Source organism: Jatropha curcas, chromosome 6 (genome assembly GCF_041381405.1).
Source record: "Jatropha curcas cultivar XTBG-Jc1 chromosome 6, XTBG_Jcur_1.0, whole genome shotgun sequence".
In the NCBI taxonomy this organism is placed as follows: Eukaryota; Viridiplantae; Streptophyta; class Magnoliopsida; order Malpighiales; family Euphorbiaceae; genus Jatropha; species Jatropha curcas.
Window position 1 is genome coordinate 7,076,246 of NC_143156.1, and position 19,201 is coordinate 7,095,446.

Consider the following 19,201-nt stretch of genomic DNA (forward strand, 5'->3'; position numbering starts at 1 on the left):
TCCACTACCATGCACCAGCAAAGAGCAAACTCAAAGGTAGACTTGATTTATTAATTATTAATTATTGTAGGGCTAGGGCGGGGCCTTATGTCTTATGCCTCGTGAAATGAAAATAAAATAAGTAATAAAAATAATAATAATTTGACAAAAATGATAATTCTTCTTTTAAATATTTTTTTAATCATAGTAATATTATTATAATAAATTATTATTATTATATTCTAATTTTTTGAACGTAAGGATTTAAAATAAAAAATACAGTCCCTGACAGAATATTTATATTTAATATATATATAATCGATTGATTATATATATATATTTTTTAATTCACTGAGAAATTTAATTACGGAAATAATACAATGAGGGTAGCACTATCTTTGAGTCATCATATTAATGAAAATTAATACCATAATAATAGTACTTCTCTTTACTCATAAAATTAATAAAAACTCTTCGAAAACGAGAGGATTCAAATTCGATATCTCACTCATAGTTGCCATCAAATTCCATCATGTTAATGGTACTTATTTTTTTATAATCAATAAGATATTCTTTTTCCTATATATAGGAATTTATCTAAATTTATGATTATTACAATTCAAATTTCATTTGGGATGTGATAATAATATTTGAGAATAAAAACTTAAATGACAATAATACTTTTTTTAAGGTAAAAGTTTGAATAAAAATCTCAGAGATTATTTATCACGCCAAGAATATAATTTGGAATAGAATTCCAAACCATAAGAAAGAATGCTTAAAAAGAGAAGACAAAACGAATAAAAGATTCAAATTTATTATAATATTTATTATATATTTTATAATTATTTTTTCTATCCACGATTACTGTAATTATCCAAAAGTTATCACCAAAAGAAATTAATTTTCTATCCAAAAAGAAATAATGTTATTTATTTTGTTGGTTTTTTTTTCTTTTTTTATCTGAGGTACCTCTATAATTGCAGAAATTAGCCATAACGTGCCTTAGCCAATGTATTGAATAAGTTATGGTCGCCAACATTTACACTTGCCGAAAGAAACACTAAGAACTCGTTTCATAGGCACCAAAAGGCATGCCAAGCAAGAACAATAAACTTCTCTCCAAAGATACATACAATTGTGCAAAAGAAGATTCAAGAGAGAATCAACAAGGAATTTGAGACATAGCAAAAGTTCAGAAATTACATTCCCTCTCCTATAGCACACCTTTTTCTTTCCTCTTCTTCAGCTTTTATCCAAGCAGCCTAGAACATGAGAAAGAACAAACATAGTTGATTAAGTTTTCAATACTAAAAGTTTATGGAAAATTTTACTGAATGAAAAGAATAAGAGAAAACAGACTAAACTTGCCTTGTCCTTTTCAAGTTTGGAGAGATGTGGCTTGATAGAGTTCCCTAAACTTAATCCTCCCCATGTTTCTTGCAACTCTCTATCTCTTGCTTCTCTACGAGACACAGAGAGTCCTCTCTGGTTTTCCCCTTGCTGAGAAGATAAAGCCGGTATCTTCTCTCTTTCAAGTTTTGATTTATGTTTAACCAAAACTTGGTCCAGTCCACCTTCTTTATTCATCTGCATATGCACATTTCTGCAACTTGTTTTCTCCCTTTTCACCTCTTCTTCCTTCAAACTGAACTCCATTTTCTCCTTCTCTAGTCTAGATACATGCTTCACTAAAACTTTGTCCAAGCTTTCACAATGTGTAGCAGTGTTTCCTGCGTTTTTATTTTGGTGTTTTTGGTTGCCTCTCAATGACAAGGCTTGCATTTTCTCCCTTTCTAGTCTATGCACTGGCTTTACCAAGATTTTGTCCAAGCTTAGGCTATCTCCTGTCTCATTATTTCCCACCTTTTTATCCATTTTAGATTTTCTATCCTGTGCTTTGTTCGAGTCAACATTTTCCTTTTCTGCAATATCTCTATCAGAAGAATTCGTCTTTGCTTCTTGGACCTCTCTTTCAAGTCTTGAAACATGTTTTACCAGAAACTTATCCAGACTTGGGACTTCTGGAACATCTTTTCTTTGACTGAAAACTCTATTAACTGCCTTTTCAGATTTCCCTCTTATCTCTTCAACTTCCTTTTCAAGCTTTGATGAATGCTTTATAAGTATACTGCCAAGGTCAGGAATGGACTCTGATGAAGTGAGGTCACTGGCTGGTTTCTTCGGAACAATTTCAAAATCTTTCCGTGAGTTCTTCTTCGCCTCTTCAATCTCCTTCTCAAACTTAGAGGAATGCTTCACAAGAATAATTCCTAAATCAGGAATAGAATTTTCGTAGTCAATTTTATCATTCTTGGGATTTCCTTCAAAAGATCCATTTTTCTTGCTGTTCTTAGCTTCTTGCACCTCTCTTTCAAGTTTTGACATGTGCTTAACCAAAAACTTGTCTAAACTTGGGAGTTCTGATTCAAATTGCTTCTTTCTTATCTGCTCAAGATTGGAATATCTAATTGTTCCTGCACACACAGAAGACATTCTACGAGGCATCTTAAAGCTTGAAGTATAATCAGCAGAAGAGTCCTGATCATGCAGCTTACTGCTTTCCACTTCTGCTAAGGCAGCATTTAGACCACAAGTTGCCACTATAGTGGCCAAAGAAGAAAGTTCATCTTCTTTCAAACATCTAAGCCTCTCAAGCATCATATCGACAATATTAGGCTTCTCGATAGACTGCCTTATCTTTTTCCTTTGTCTTGTGTCTAGAGTTGGCAATTTACAATCTACGTCGGTTTCATGTTCTGGTCCTGAATCTGATTCATCTTCTGAAGAAGAAAAGTCTGATAGTTCCTGGTTATTATCAAAAACAATATCTGGATTCTGTCTAATTTTGCAGAATAGCTCTTTGAATTCATCTTTGTCAAAAGAAGGACAACTTGCAAGCCTAATAAATGCAGTTTTAACTGCTGCAGCTACTTCTTTATCTACATCAAATTCTGTTTCAAAAGATGCTGTGACAGTATGAGTGGTAGATCTCCCTCCATTAGCTGTAGATGTTTCAATTCGACTAGGCTTCCGAGGACAATTTGGCATATCATACATGATCACCCCCAAAGCTGTTGCTGCTTCAAAAGCTTCAGCTGCAGTTTCCTCTGCCTTTAGCAAGAGAGCTTCTGCTTCTTTGCTCTGGATCCTGAATTGAAGAGTAAAGTTATGCAAAAGAGATGAAAAGAAAAAGATAGTCATATTGCCAAAGCATTAGTGCTTACCTGGCTGCCCGAAGTATTCTACACCAAGATGCTTCCACCAATGCAGCTTTTCTAGCCTCCATTGCAGTGTGTGCAGCCTCCCTTGCTGCAATTTTTTCTCTCAAGACTCTTGAATAATGTGGATTAGAGTCGCCTAGTGTCTCATCCAGAGTTAAATTCATGCCATCTTTTTCCTGAAACAAGTAGATAAAACTTTCTTAAAAAATTGCATAAATTCATGTAATCTATCAAGACAAAGAATAATAAAAATAGAATATGCGATAGACATAAGCACAACCTGCAGCATTTTGATTTTCCTCTTTAAATAGGAGTCCACCTTTTTGCGTGGGAACCAGTTGATAGGAGAACTCTTACGATGAGGGGGCTTCTTAATTTGTGATGTAAATTTATTTAGGGCATTCAATGTTGACTGTCCAGTCCCTCTTGGCGATTTATTCTGCACTATTCAAAAGTAGAAAATATCAAAATCTGAGATTGGAAAAGGGAATTAGAATTAGGGAAAGAAACTGAGGATAGGACATGGTAAATGAAATTTTGGGTTGTCGCATTCATTCAATTATAAAGCAGCATGTAAAACAGAAGACATAAGCAAATACAGGAACAATGAAATTCATCAAGCACACCAAACTATTAGGGGAAATAAACCTACATACACGTAATAATAAAGTAGCTGCACGAATGTGCAGAGGGTTCCAAGAGAGATCTTGACAAACTATATAAGATGTGAATTGACATAAAAAAACATTTTTATGAATAATGCAGGTGAAGTTAAGGCAGCATATCATTTTGTGATATGGTGAACATTGTTCTGTATGCTGGAATCTTAGCTTATGATATCGCATTGGAGAAAACAAGGCTCTTATGTTCCATTCAAAAGTAAACTATTACCACTGTTTACGGCAGGTTGGAGCATAAAAGCCTTTCCTTTATCAATCCACCAAATCCCTCCTCTATGCAGGAAAATATCAGATAATAACACAACAGCGTACCTGTGGATTGAAGACAAGTATTAGCCAAATCTCAGTTCAAGATTTGACCAATGACCTGTGCAGACTGAATGAAGCGAATCCAAAAATAAATTTAAAGAAGCATTGAATTCATATTAAATGATTGTGGGTTGCTTCTCCAATCATATATATATATATATATATATATATATATATATATATAATATGGAAATTAAATTCATAATCATCACTTAATTGCATAGAATTTTAACCTTAGCTTTAAGAAACGTGATTGAATAAAAGCAAAATTGAAAAAGATTTAGAGCTGGTAAACTTGAATAAATCGAATTTTGGATATCCAATCCCACATTAACTAAATTTACAGATTTCTTTCAATTTATGGAATTAATGATTGAACATTGCATATCTTGCTTATTGTATACCTAATTTTCTCAATGTGGATTTTATTTGCAAGTGATGTAGTGCCTTCTGAATATAATTCTTGTTCGGGATTTTGAAATTCAAGCAAACCGATCAGCCAACATATCCAATTGGTCTTTCCTCTAAGTTCTAAACATCCATAAAACACAAACAAAACTAATAAACAACAGAGGAATTACATTTGATTTTATCCAAATAAAGAAATGAAACAGAATTCTTTAGGGTTTTAATAATTCTAAAGAATACAAAGAAAAACCATCACTCAAATAAAAACAAAATAAACAAGAAAAAGAAAGAAATTCAAACAATTGAAACAGGATATGTAATTCAAACTCAAGAAATTGAAGTTAAGTGAACAAAGGAATACCTTTGCAGACTTGGTAGCTGAAGTCGAATTTTCTCGGGAATCGCAATTTCCAGTATCAGTACTGTGCTTATCTGAAACAGAGATGCAACCCAAGTCGAGGCACCCAAGATCCATTGCCTAATTAACCTACTTAAATCGCTTTCAACAATTGCAGATACAACAAATTCGTAAATGATTAAAGAAAGAGAGAAAAGTAGGATTGTAGAGTGATTTGAAGCAGAATGTGAGCGTTAGGAAATAAATTTTAGAAAATTATGAATGGAGGATTTGGTGGTTTTTTGCTTTTTTTGAAAATGCGAAATAGCCGTTACAGGTGTGAGGGTTTTAAGTCGTAACGGTCTAGTTTCGGCTGGATGAAGAGATTATCTGGTACACTCGAGAGTACTGGTGGGAAGAGTTAGTAGCGACACGTGCGGATTCCCAGATTTCCTTGCGGACACACAAAAATCTTGATTAGCCAAATCGAAACCTCTTTTTTTTTATTATTTATTTATTTTTTTTGGAAGAAAGCTAAGTCGAAACTTGGATAGCTAGCACGAGTGTTTGGATTCTAGTGGCAAGGTAAGGGGGGAAAACATGGTTAAATAAATTTAATATTATTAATAATTATGATGATATTAATTAATTTGATATATTGATGGATTATTTATCATTTGACTTGTGCAATCATTAATTTATCATGATGTGTATATATTAAATTTTATCTTCGACAGGAAAAAAAAAAATTACAATTACGTCAAGAATACCAAGAAAGGATTGAACGGGACAATTCAAATGATTAGTTGCAATTTGAAAAACAATTTACAATTACTGATTTTAACCGCTGATTCAGGCGGCCCCAATTAGTGAATCATTGAAGTACGAAAAGGGATTGAATCTCAGGCATTGAATCCCATAGACTTGCTTAAGGGAGTAGCAAATCTTAATCTTAAGAAGCTTATGATTCTCAATAATAATTAAACAAATACAAGAGCTGGAGAGAATTCTCTCTTCTTTTCAGGTGCAGTTCTCTTTCATTGGCATTTCATTTCAAGTATATATACATTCTGAGTCAAATGTTCAAATAAATCGGTTCCAAAAAGCCATAGTACAATAATTATGAATCAGTAAAATCTCAGGTCTAAAGTATAACCATGCTTAGTCCATCTGTACTTGGTCTCTAATCCACTTGGTTGCTACCCATTTCTCACCTTTGATAACTGGACAGCTTCCGTGAAGAGATGTCTGCCAAAAATTCTCAATATCAATATAAATAGTGATAATAAGTATTATTTCTAGTGGAACATCATTCACAGTCCCTGGAGAGATAGTCCACTGATAGACCGAGGGACAAGTAATTTGACTCATTCACGTCCAAATCATGAATGTTTGGAATCCTTATTATGCAAGGAGACATTGCTTTTGCTACTTCAAATTGAAGGGTGATATAAAATCGGTCTATTTCCAGCATCATACCCATAGTTAGGGCATTCATCCTAATAATAGAGAACTTTTTCACAAAATGTTCATTATAGGCCACTGAGATGCGTTGCTGAATTATAATTATAACAACATTATTTAACCTAAAAAAGCCTACAGCAAAACAAAAATAAAAATATATGGATGAACATTCAGGACAGCATGTACCAGAATCAGCAATAATATGCTTTCAACAGATTTGTCAGAGCTGTTGTGCATCAGAACCTTTAACATGTTTAGAGGTGTTCATGGACATGGGACTGAACCTGTTAAAATTCTTGGCTTGACCAGGAGGCTTTGTCACCAGGCCCGGTTCGACACCCATCTCCTAGGTGAGTGGGGCTTGTTATTGTTGTTACATAGGACCCAGTTCGTCCAATTAATATATATATTAATGTTTAAATATCTTACTATGTTGAGCCAGGCATGGACAAAAAAACTATATGCGCGACTTGGGCCCAATCCAAATTTTGAGCACACATAAATAAGATGAACACATTATCGTGCTTACTCTTCTGATCTGTTATATTCTAAATGATTGAAGGGTTTCAATAGTTATATTTCTATAGTTCAGACGACATGCTCAATACATGCATCACTTCTATCTCATACCACCTTTAATGTATGTTCTGATGATCTAACAAAAATTCAAAATGCTTGGAAGACTCTTTACTTGCATACTTTCAGCAGTCAACAAAACAAGAAAAGGAGATACAGATTAATAAGAGAGAGAATTTACCTCGTCAATTGTTCCATTTGGAAACAACGAGTAAAACAGAATCCCATCGCCTTGCCGAGGCTTCACTTTTAAGCCAATGCATTTCTTATAATCATAACTTATTTGAGAGTCATTCTACAATCAGAACATAGTAACTATTAGTAAGCAAATACAATCATAATGCAAAAGAGGGAAAATCTACAATTTCCTAGGATACCTCATAAGGAAACATGGTTTCTCCACCTTCTTCTACATCAGATAAATACAACAGGAAAGAAGCCATCTGCATCATAGATAATCAAAAAGTTATAATTTCTAAGCAACAATATCTTCATGTCGAACTACAGGAACTCATGGAATTCTTTTTTCTTGAAAAAGAAAAGAACATAGTCTATATGCAAACTTATTTCCTTCAAGTAGAATTATGGTTTCCATATATAAAATCTAGCTAAAAAGCAACAACTAATGTGAGAAGTAAGCCCTTGCGAATAATCCAAAATGATAGAAAAGACTTTAAATGTGACTTTGGGTATTCTGTCATGCACTCATGCTACAACTGAGATGGTAACTAGAATGACAATAAAGAAAACCCCTTAAGTCACAGAGTGACCAATACAGTATAATATTGCCAGATGTTGATATACAATGTAAATATCTAAAAGACATGGATTAAATTTGGATATAAACCCAAGTCAATCCATTTTCATTATTACTCCTTTTAGCATGAGCATTGCACGTCTGTATATTTTCATATTAATACATTTTAATAAATTAAATATTAAATATAATTGTGCACATATTAAAATTGTTAAAGTTATAATTTTTTATTTATTTTGTCAATGAAATAAAAGCATAATAACTGTAAAAAATGGCTAAATTTTATCCAATTTAAATTTATACACCAGTGCTCAGTAACATGCCTAAATTTCAATTTGTAACATAAAGTACATTGAAAATCAATTTGTATAACAATAAAAGCCCTGCTATCAAATAAATTTCAATGACATAAAAATGATACGAATAATACATGAGAAAAAACTTATTTTAAGAAAGCATATGACCATGTTATAGTTTTTTTTTTTTCTCTCTCTTAACTCCCTCACTTGTCACTTTAATCACTTTCTCTCTCCTAAATTTTTATTTCTTTGTATAAATTTTCTCTTTAGCCAAATAAGTATCTTTCCAGCTAGGGAGTATTAAGAAGGGTAAGAGCCAAAATTTTAACCCTGGGTGTCATACTTATCATCTAAGGTTTTCAGACCCAGCCTGCTCATTGATCTGATAAAGGCAAAGGGTCTAGAATTATAGATTGAACTAGGATACATATAGTTTACATATTATATAAAACTTTAAAAAAATAGTTAGTTTTACTCAAAATCATATATGTGAATTAAAATAGATTGAAATTATTAAAATTTATTAAAAGAACTTATCGATAAGTTATAATTATAATTTGTATTGACATAAACTAATTTCAGTTGACCTGCCAGGTTTTTTGGCCAAACCCAACCTGGTTAACAGTTGAACTGGTCAGGCATATTGATTCTCCAACAGGATTAGATTTAAAAGGCTTTAAGGGTGAAACAACTGGCCCTGGTTGAACTGACCAGTTCATTGCTATCATCTTTCTATCATCAAAATCTGTAAAATAGTTTTGCAAAATCTGATAACAGGGTTTTTATTGTTATATAAATTGATGTTCAATGTGTTTTATAGTACAAATTGAAACATAGGGAATATTAATGTTCAATAGTGATAAGTTCATGGATAATAGGCGAAATTACACCCTACAAAAATGGATCACTATTAAAGGAAACACATTCAACAATACTATAAAAATTTTATTTTAGTATGAGCAATCAATTAAAAAGCCTCGGCAGTATAATTTTACTAAAGCTCTGAGTGCGTATAAAGCTAAATCATATCAAGTACAGAATATAAATTAGCTTACTTTAAAGACACCTATAATATTTTCTGCAAAGAAATGAAATTTACATATTTAACGATGATAATTGAAAAAAAATCATATATTAAATCAATAAGCCAAGAGAAAAAAAGAAAAGTTATGTGCTTATCTAGATCGTTTCTTTGAATATACTTGCTTATATGCCTGTCTAACATTAAAAATATGTATGTCCCTATATTTATAGGGAAAATTTTAAAAAAATAGTAATTTGGAATTAATTAGGAAGTAAGTTTATTTTGAACAGGCTAAAATTAGGAAGCAAGTATATTTATGGTAATGTAAATAAATTTAATTATTAAAAATGTTCATTACTTGTTTTTTTGGTAAATATAAATTATATTAATGTCTTTTATGGTCAATGCATATGTTTTTCCATATTACAAATAACAAGAAACATAACAAGGAAAGCTAAAAAAGGCATTTCTTACATTCCATGACCATCAGCCAGAGCATCTCTACCTAATAGTTTTCTTGTTCAGACTAGACAATCGCAAAATATACAGTGTTTCATTCCAAATACATTTATTTACTACATGATACTAGAATAAAGGAAAACCCTACCATAGTTATCCCTTAGAATATCTTTTTTTTAATATTAACAAAACAAAAAAAAAAAAAAAAAGCTTAATGAGCATGACATGGCATTTTATCTCTTTATATAAAATACCACATTGATTAAACAGTTATAAGTCTTTAACTAACACCAGTAACTGATTGGCAGAAGTAAAAAGTATTATATTTATAAGAGGTAAACATAAAATTTTTCCTAGCCGAAGAAAAAAAAAAGAGTACTAATATATCATCTCGGAGGAAGAGAAAGGAAAACGTGCAAGCAGAAGCACAGAGTGGTAACTAACTAAACGTTAAAAAATTGAGGAGATCCTTATTACTTACCCTTTGGCTGGTCTGCGGGCCATATTCAGTTGGGTTAAATGCATCATAATGTGAATCATACTTCTGTCCGATTTCATAGCGCAAGATATTGAATGCCTGCAATAGAGCAATATACACTCAGTCTCAACTAAATGAAGGATTCAATATTTCAATGCAAGAGAACCATACAATGTACTTAAGAGTTCAGCGACTAATAAGCAAAATATAAAGTGGAATGATATTTTGGAAATATATTATACTTCCTGACTGCAGTCGTACAAAGATAATCAAGATACAGAGTGCAGATTATAAAGGAAGAAATATGATATGAAATGCTATCAGATTGTGTAATATCAGGCATTAACAAGTATTATGGAAACATTTAACTTTCCCTTCTCTACCACACCCCCCCCCCCCCCCCAACCCATAAAAAAAGCACGAAAATCAGAACAAGATTCTGTACTCTATAGTATATGTGGACAGACACAGTTGTTGCGCAATCAGGGTCAATAATGATCTTAACAAAAAGAATCCACTGTTCAGTTTTGTGTATCATTCTGAAATGATATAACAAGCAGGTAGTCTGCAAAAAGGCTCAGACTGGTCAATAAAGGCATCTGATAAGAATCGAGATATGACAAGACAAACTGGCTAGCCACCTAATGGTACGATCAGATTATCATTCAGAAGTATTTTCTCAGGTATAAGGATTTCAGTTTCACTAGTGTCTTGTCAGTTAATTATCGACAATTCAATCTGTAGTACTCATGGACAATCGAATACCGTATTTATTATAACGTATCTGCTTGCCTGCAGGAAAATACAATTGGAACATAAATGTGATTTCCAGAAATGACTAAGAAATAATTATTGTCCGATAAACTGCCATTTACTGGTTAGGGGAGCAGATATATAAGAAGATTTAGACCAGGAAAATGGTGGAAGATGAAAGGTATCTTCCACTTCAATCACAGAAGAGGTAGCTATCATTGTCGTAATACCATGATTTCATAGAAAGCTTCAATGCCAATTGTCGTATATTAATCATCAAGAATTACAAGAAACTCTAAGAAATTTAATTCATCAAAAGAAAAAAGAAACAAATAGACTTGTGCAAGTTCAAATGGCATAACCTAGAGCACATTCCTTTTGATTTTGATTCCAATAATACTTGACAGGCTGAATAATAATAATAATAATAATAATAGGCAAAGATACCTCCCCATGAGACCTTGGGATCATTGTAGCTCTTGCAATTTTCTGCTCAACAAAGTCCAAGATTCCAGATGCATCTTCTGAAGCACTAATAAAAGTACCTGAACTGTTTCCACAAGTTACAATAACGAGTAGATAAGAGACTCCCTCATCCGAAGAGTTGCAAGGCCTAGTGATTTGCAGAAAACTAGAAGTGAAAATAGACAGAGATACCTAGTTCTGGTCCCCTTAGTGCTCTCCTTAGTTTCTCCCTTTCGCAGAGCCAGGGCAGATGGTTTTAAGTGGGACTTAGCCATTTCAATTATACTCTTGCACTGTTCTGGGGTTGCAAAATTTGGAAAATAAACAGCTCTTGGTTTCCAGCTTAAAACCTGAAACTCAAAATGAAAAACTAGAATAAATGACATTAAACCTTACTAGGTTCGGTTGTCATAAAAAACATCCAAATATTACAGGACTGAGAATCTCATTAGCATTTTGACAAATCAATTTCTTTAGCATTTTGACAAATCAATTTCTGTTTATCACTATTTTCATTGAATTAAGCATTAAATCTCCAATTCAACTTCCTTTTCCAACCATCAATTTTCTCGTTTTCCCCTGAAGATTAAAAGTTAAAACAACAATAAATACTTTCACCTTTCACTAACAGCATTATCTTGTACCTGAGTGCAGCCATATATACCTATTAACTATGATACTAAAAATCGAAAAAAAAAAAAAAAATCTTAGCTTCAATAATTTTTAGCATTGCTATAGAACTAAATAATTTCTTTAAAAAACCATTCGAAAAACCAAAGTCTCACCCATCAATCCTCCAAAAAATTCCCTAATTTAGTACTAATTTAACCACAACCAATCTCAATCGAAAATCACGCCATCATAAAACCTAATACAACAATCAAACACAATTATATACAAATCCATAGATCACCTGAAAAGGAATAGATTCCACGGAAGATTCTCCGGTAGCGCCATGTGGCATTCCATCAATCTCCTGCTCCTCAGCAACTTCAAGCATTCTTAACCTAGGTCTAATAATAGGCACATCCTACAAAAATCAATAATCAAAATCAAAATCGAAACTAAAATTAGCCAAATCTAATCATCCACAACACTATTATTAATATACCTGAGAGAAAAGCGTTGAAGCGTAGAATCCGGCCAAGAAGAAGAGAAAGCATAGGAGTAAGACAGCTGGTAACCCTAGCTTTCTCTTTGAACGCTTCGTTTTGGATTTCATTTACTGTGATTCTTTATGTTTGGTTTTCTTTTCAGAAAGGAACAAAATTGGTAGCTTTGATTGAGGTTTAATGGAGATTTTGGGAGTTTTTTGATCAATTATCAATAGTTAATTAATATTTTTGTTTTTTAATGGTTTTTGTTTATTGTCTGAGTTCTTTGGATATAATGCAGAAAATGGCAGACCGCGTCAATGGCGGGAGATGGCTTTTTCTTATTTTCTTTGCGTTTTATTTTGTTTTTCTTTGCTTTTACGTCAGAAGTTTCGTGAATAGCTGACAAGGATGGCCATACCGTAGTGTTTTTTTAAGTGCGTGGTAGAAATATTAATTAAATTTTGAATTCACCTATTTGTTTCGATAATTTTAAAATTTTAATTTTTATTTGAAAATTACAAAAATATAATTTCAAATAATTATATTTTATCTAGTGATAACGCTCAATTTACCCTTTAAACTTGGAAATAATATATATAGATTTCCTCATGATTTTACACCAAAAAGTCAAAAAATTTAGTAAAGAAAAATTATTCAAATTATTACAATAATCATAAAAATCCAATATCTTGACTTTGATTTAAAAAATAATTAAAAAAATATTTTATTGAGAAAATTATAAAATTAGAAATATATTGAATATTTAGTTATTATTTTTTGTTTAATTATTTTCTAATTATTATTTGGTTTTAGTTCAGAAATTTAATTAGTTTTTAATTATTAAAACAAATATTTATTTTTTGGAGTAAAAATTGGACATTTTATTCTTATAGTGTAAGTTCAATGGATAAATTGCACAAAAAATTAATTTTTAGATAAATTGTATATTGTTTTTAAATTTAAAAGGCAAATTGAATCTCATTCTTTTTATTTAATACAATTATATTATTGTAAGGTTTAAAAAATTGATAAAAAGATTAGGGTAAATTAATTTCCTACTTAAACCTTGAACAAGAATGGCAAAACCTTCAAACCCGCGTTTAGGTGAAATGAGAACACCTGCAACATCAACCTTGCCGCGTACATCTTTTTCCACAGCCTCTTGTTTCTCCAACAGTAGAGCCCCAACAACATCCTTCTACCACATTCACCACAAGCCCATCTTTGTACCTAGAGGGGTGATAAAAAGTTTTATTTTGGTTTAAACTATAATATTAAAGCTCAAGCAGTTTGGCACCAATGAGTGTTTGGATAAGTGGTTAAACACTCTTCCTCCTAGAGTGAAGTGATCATTTTTATGCCCAAACTACTAATATAATTCAGAATAATTGTACCAAACTAGAATGGAACTAGTTCAACTCGGTTTTGTTTGGCCTTTGCCATAGTCAGTTTCAAATTTAAATACGATAAAAAAGACATTTGATTATACCTAAACTGATTTGATTCAATTCGGTTGACGAAAGGCCCACTCCTAATGCAAACAACCTAAATTCAAGCTCAGCATTTTTTTTTTTTCAGAAGAAATCAAACTGAAAGTCTAAAAAATAAGCTACTTATACAAATTATTAATAAACATAATATTAATTTGAAGTATCTCATTAAGTTGCAAAAATATAATACATGTGTCATAAACGATCGCTCTCTTCACTTGGTGGATATTTATGGTCATTGTTTGATTCCATAATCTTTTTACAAATTTGGTTTGATTACTTCAAATGTATTTTTTCTATTAGAGAGAGAGAGAGAGAGAGAAGATTTACACTTTTTTCTACATAACTACCTAAATAACAACATAATATAAACAAATCACCACAATGGTAACAACAAAATCCAAAAATTGTCAAAACAACTATTGTATTATCTTTAGGTTAGGGAAAAAAAATGATGCGTAGTTTTCTACTTCAATTTTACTACTTACTACTGATAGCCTAATTTTGTACTGAGTAGAGTATTTTTCCGACGAGAATTATATATCAAGTACAAAAAAATTAGGGTAAAATGGTTATAAAAATTAAATTGGAATGACATTACAATAAATAAAAGGCAAAATTCAGGATATTTTAAATAGTTATAACATAACGAGGAGATTAAATAATAATTCAATCTCCATTCTACAACTTAATCCAAGCCACACATAAGCCATTTAAAAGACTAATACAACATGATCTTAACAATTACTGAATTAATTACTGAATTAATTTGTTTTCACCATATTTAATACTATAAACGAAATAAATTGAAAAGAGAAGAAAATAAATTGGCAAAACTAGCTAGTAGATGTGATTTTGTATTTGGTTTAAACTGAAAATGTGGTATGCAATTTGATTATCACCCTAGCCATTGGGTTTATATTCATGGAACATTGGAAAAGCTAGCCATATATCCCTTGGAAGATTTTCAAGTTGAGGACCAGAAGCATAAAGAGAGTTGTATTATCAGATAACAATATTCTAACCAAGTCCCAGCTTTTACTGGTGAATTCTCTTTTTCACAGAAATATTATCTGTTTAATTTCTATATATAAAAATTCTTTTTTCTGTTTGTCCATACAATCCGATTGGGTTAAGTCTAATCATACTCGTGCCGCATCAAAGCGAGAACCTTTTAATCATTATTTTTTGAGTTTACTATTTATATATCTACATCAGGACGCTGAGAGAAAAATAATTTGATTTAACTTTAGAAGCTACGGCTTCATATATGGATTTAGAGGAAAGAATTATTTTTTTCTTTGAAGAGAGGGGAAAGGGTTTCAAGTTGCATGTTATAATTTCATATGATAAAGTAAAAATAACTTGTTTAGTAGTTAACTGGTTACTACTCTAAAGTTTGATCCGATAGCTTCTTATTGAACAACTTGTTTAGTAGTCTTTATTGCAGTTTCAACCAAATTTAAATCTCAATCAATGATTAGTTTTCTTTTTTAAAATATTATCACACTTTTTTTAGATATAAAAATTAATTTCATTTTGAAGTCTAACATTATAGAGGTTGTCCATTAAAAATAAAGTGTCCTACTTTTTATGAATTAATAATGCTTATTTAAACTTACAGGTTATGGCTCAGTTGCAATACAGGCTCAATATGTGAAAAGAGTTTTTGAATTCGATTTCCATTAGACACACAAGGGATAAGGAGTCCTAATTGTGATTAAGCTCAGTTACAACATTTTAGAAGAATAAGAAATATCACTTTGAATTTGATTATTTTCTACTAATGATAGAATTTAAATCAAATATTTTATTTTAACACTATCATTCAAATCCATTATATTTACGTACAATTTTATTAATTTCACAATTCATGAATTCTATATTTCATAAATTTCATATTCCATCAATCCAAACCACCATTAAATTCTTTATAAGTTATGAACATTATTTTCAAATTCACTTCTTAATCGTAATTTTACAAATTTGTGTTGAGTTACATATCAAAGCATTAGTGGGTTCCGTTTATTGTCTAATATCCATATTATAAGCTTAGCCCTTTAGTTTACTAGCTAGACCCAAGCCAAACTCCAATGTGGTCATGGCTAGGCTAGGCTAACCCTATTCATAACAACTTTTGATTGGCAAAATGAGTTTGGACACGTGTGGTACTTGAGATTTGAAAATAAACAAGGAGGATCGCAACTAATCACCACTCTTTTATAAAGAAATTCATATATTCTAAGGTGCTTAAAGAAGATGTGAAAATAAACAAGGCATCAAAACAATACCCATGACCGCCAATTTTCTTTTTCTACTTATATAAGGTATCAAGTAATGATGCTCGAAAAGAACTTAGAGTTTATAACCACAGATTTAAGATACTGATAAAATCTTTTTTTTTATTATTTTTTTATTTGCACTACCTAGTGTATTCATATGTTTATATATAAATAGTACAACTTCAGGTAAAACTTTTTCGATAATGAAGATTTCAAATTTTAAAATCCCATCTTATAAATAAATTTTAACTTAGAATATAATTATTAACACTTACATTACAGCTAATTTTGGTGATAGATAAAAAAAAAATTGGTGCACATACTCAGTATATAAAGGGGTCATATCATATGTCCAGAGTAGAAACTTGCAAACCATAATCTTTTGATCTTGCAAGCCTCTAACTGAGGTCCTCTCCCTTCTTTTGCTACAGCTTAATTATATGTCACTTGCTTCCTTTTTTAGCTTTGCCACTTCAAACATGGCTAAGGGTGGGATTGCAAGAGCAAAGATGATGATCCTTAGGTAATAATGATTTATTATCTCTAATTAACTTATGTTTTTACGATTTTATTTTTATTTTAATTAAGCTATAATCTGTTAATTTTGGCATAATAGGGAAGCTAATCGAGTTCATCATCGACTTAATAGTCTTCCAGCAACATCGCAACATGATTATGATTATAGTAATAATCATAATAATCAACTGAAAAAATCATCAAGGAATTCAATCGATGAAGGAAAAACTGACAACTCATCATGCTGGATACCGGACCCTCGTACCGGAATATATGTTCCGAAAGGGCAAGAATGGATGATGGATAATGTAGCAGAAGGTGCAGCTTCTTTAAATCAGACTTGTTGGCTGAGGAATGTTGATGGTGTTGATAAGCCAGACCCTGATGTTTTTTCTGAACCTTAATAACTAATTTGCGTTCAAAGACCATATATTTTGTTGTTTACTTATCTATTTGTATGAAAGCTATATATATATATAAATATTGAATATATTTGCTTATTTTCAAATTTGCTTGTCTGACATGATTTCTTTAATTTGAGATTACCATTAAAATATTATCTAAACTTGTCAACTATAAGATAGACATTTCACAATTAAACTCCTAATATTCAAATCATTTTCATGTTTTTGCCAAGTCAATTTTTTTAAAATTGTATATATGGAAAAGCCAAATGCATAGATTATGAATATACTTTTTCACGAAAATTCTTGTGATACACTTAGCTTGTATTTTGATATTGAACACTTCAATTTATAAAATTCATCTATTGAACATTTTAACTTATAAAATTATTTCATAAATTGTCCTAATTTGTAAAATTAGATTGATTAAATACTCATTAGATATTGGATAGCAAAAAAATAAAAATAAAAATCATTAGAATACATAAATTTATTCATGTGCTTTTACCCAGTAAAAATCTTGTGACATCCTAAACTATAAAAGACCCATTATGCTCTTAAAGTTACAAATTCGGTATATTTTACATCTCTCCACGCTTGCAACGATAAGTTTTGGTGTTTTTGACTTTTATATTTAAAATATTAATTTGGGGTGTAGTTAACACAACTTTTAGAATAATAACTTTCAAAAATTTCAAATTTGCAATAAGTGTTTAATTAATTTAATTTTACAAGTTGGAGTTAAACAAAATAATTTACAAGTTGAAGTGTTTAATAGATGTAATTTTATAAGTTAAATTGCTTAATTAGTGAAAGTAAACTTTTTGAAAGTAAATATTAAAAAATTAAAGATGCCATAAGATTTTTTATAAGGATGAATTTATACATTTTAGTCGAAGATTATTGTTTTATAAGTTGTGTTTATGAGTATAAAATTAGCATTAATGGATAATGATCGTTTACCAATCATCGAAAACTTAATAAATGTATATTTACGTGGTTTTAATAAATTTATCAATATTTGAAAAATATTTTTTTTTTTAAAAATAGAAATTATTTTCTTTTAAAATGATTAGTTTTCTCTTTAATTAAAAAAAATATTTTATTGATTGATTTTTTTAAACACCTCAAACATCAAAAGGTTCGAATAAAACATTTTACCGCTAAATTATTTTCTAAAAATAACAAAGCAAAAATTTTCTTACACTTATGATTCCATCAATTTATGCACATTGAGATTAGTAGACATTAGTAATTATTTTGTATAAATGTGAATTCAAAATGTGAAATTCATGTATAAAAGTATTTTAAATATAATTCATTAATTTGCAAATGAAATTTTTATATTTAATATATTTAATTTAAAAAATTAGTTGAATTGAATTTCACGGAATCATGTTTGGAAATAAATTTATAACTATAAATTCATGTACTTTTATTTTCTAAAATATCTTTACATAAATAATTTAAATTAACTACAAATACCGTTTCTATTTATTTTATGCAACTTAATAGTTGTATTTCTGTTTTTTTATTAAAATAAATATATAATGCCAAATAATATTAATAAAATTATGAATACTAATCATTGTTTAATACTAAAAAAAATATTAATAAAATTATTGTATTAAATTTAGTGATGAATATATACTCCCTTTATCTCAAAAAAATAATCCGCTTTTTATTTTCACACAGATTAAGAAATAACAATTATTATAATTAAAGGACAATTTTATTCATATAACTTTTCTATTATGCCCATTTTAAATAACAAATGAGCAATTATTATATTGGAATAATGAATAAGAATTAATGAGGGTTATTGAAAATAAGATAAAATTTAATAAGGATATAGTTGACAATTTAAAGAGTAACTATAATATAAAAAAAGGAAAATAAACTACATTTTGGAACAAACCAAAAAAGAAAGATGGACTATGACCCTATTCAGTAAATGATAAGTGTTATTTTTATAGTATTTTTAATATAGTTTTTATTAGGATTTTTAGTAGTTTTAATTACTTTGATTGACTTTTATTTAATTTTATTTATGTTTTTATTCAAAACTTCCTTGAAACATAATTTGCTTGATATTAAGGAAATTTGTAGGATTTTGACACAGAAAAGAGCAAAATAAAGCAAAACTCTCAGGCTCTAGCACGCTCTGGCATAGTTAATTTATTTCACAGATCGGTGGTAC

General features: G+C 30.2%; 3 protein-coding genes across 6 annotated transcripts; 1 reads left to right on the forward strand and 2 right to left on the reverse strand.

Annotated features, from left to right (window-relative positions):
- Nucleotides 1-968: 968 nt before the first annotated feature.
- Nucleotides 969-5,268, reverse strand: LOC105650754 (myosin-2 heavy chain-like protein). 4 transcript variants are annotated; one of them, XM_020676761.2, is made up of 6 exons: nt 4,962-5,268; nt 4,095-4,195; nt 3,484-3,647; nt 3,207-3,379; nt 1,351-3,130; nt 969-1,244 (listed from the first exon to the last, which is right to left on the reverse strand). In XM_020676761.2, the coding sequence occupies exons 2-6, from the start codon at nt 4,117-4,119 to the stop codon at nt 1,182-1,184; spliced, it is 2,205 nt and encodes a 734-aa protein (XP_020532420.1). In that variant the 5' UTR covers nt 4,120-4,195; nt 4,962-5,268; the 3' UTR covers nt 969-1,181. The 4 variants fall into 4 exon arrangements, with proteins under 4 accessions (XP_020532420.1, XP_012093090.1, XP_020532421.1 ...); XM_012237700.4 differs by lacking the exon at nt 4,095-4,195 and having other exon boundaries at nt 3,484-3,642; nt 4,962-5,267; XM_020676762.3 differs by lacking the exon at nt 4,095-4,195 and having other exon boundaries at nt 4,962-5,267.
- Nucleotides 5,269-5,935: 667 nt separating this feature from the next.
- On the reverse strand, nt 5,936-12,651 carry LOC105650753 (2-oxoglutarate (2OG) and Fe(II)-dependent oxygenase superfamily protein). Its single transcript, XM_012237699.4, has 8 exons — nt 12,324-12,651; nt 12,126-12,242; nt 11,405-11,562; nt 11,195-11,297; nt 9,998-10,093; nt 7,355-7,420; nt 7,159-7,272; nt 5,936-6,185 (listed from the first exon to the last, which is right to left on the reverse strand). The coding sequence occupies exons 1-8, from the start codon at nt 12,432-12,434 to the stop codon at nt 6,099-6,101; spliced, it is 852 nt and encodes a 283-aa protein (XP_012093089.1). The 5' UTR covers nt 12,435-12,651; the 3' UTR covers nt 5,936-6,098.
- Nucleotides 12,652-16,425: 3,774 nt separating this feature from the next.
- LOC105650752 (uncharacterized) lies at nt 16,426-17,105 on the forward strand. The gene is made up of 2 exons (XM_012237698.4): nt 16,426-16,604; nt 16,698-17,105. The coding sequence occupies exons 1-2, from the start codon at nt 16,522-16,524 to the stop codon at nt 16,999-17,001; spliced, it is 387 nt and encodes a 128-aa protein (XP_012093088.1). The 5' UTR covers nt 16,426-16,521; the 3' UTR covers nt 17,002-17,105.
- Nucleotides 17,106-19,201: the final 2,096 nt, after the last annotated feature.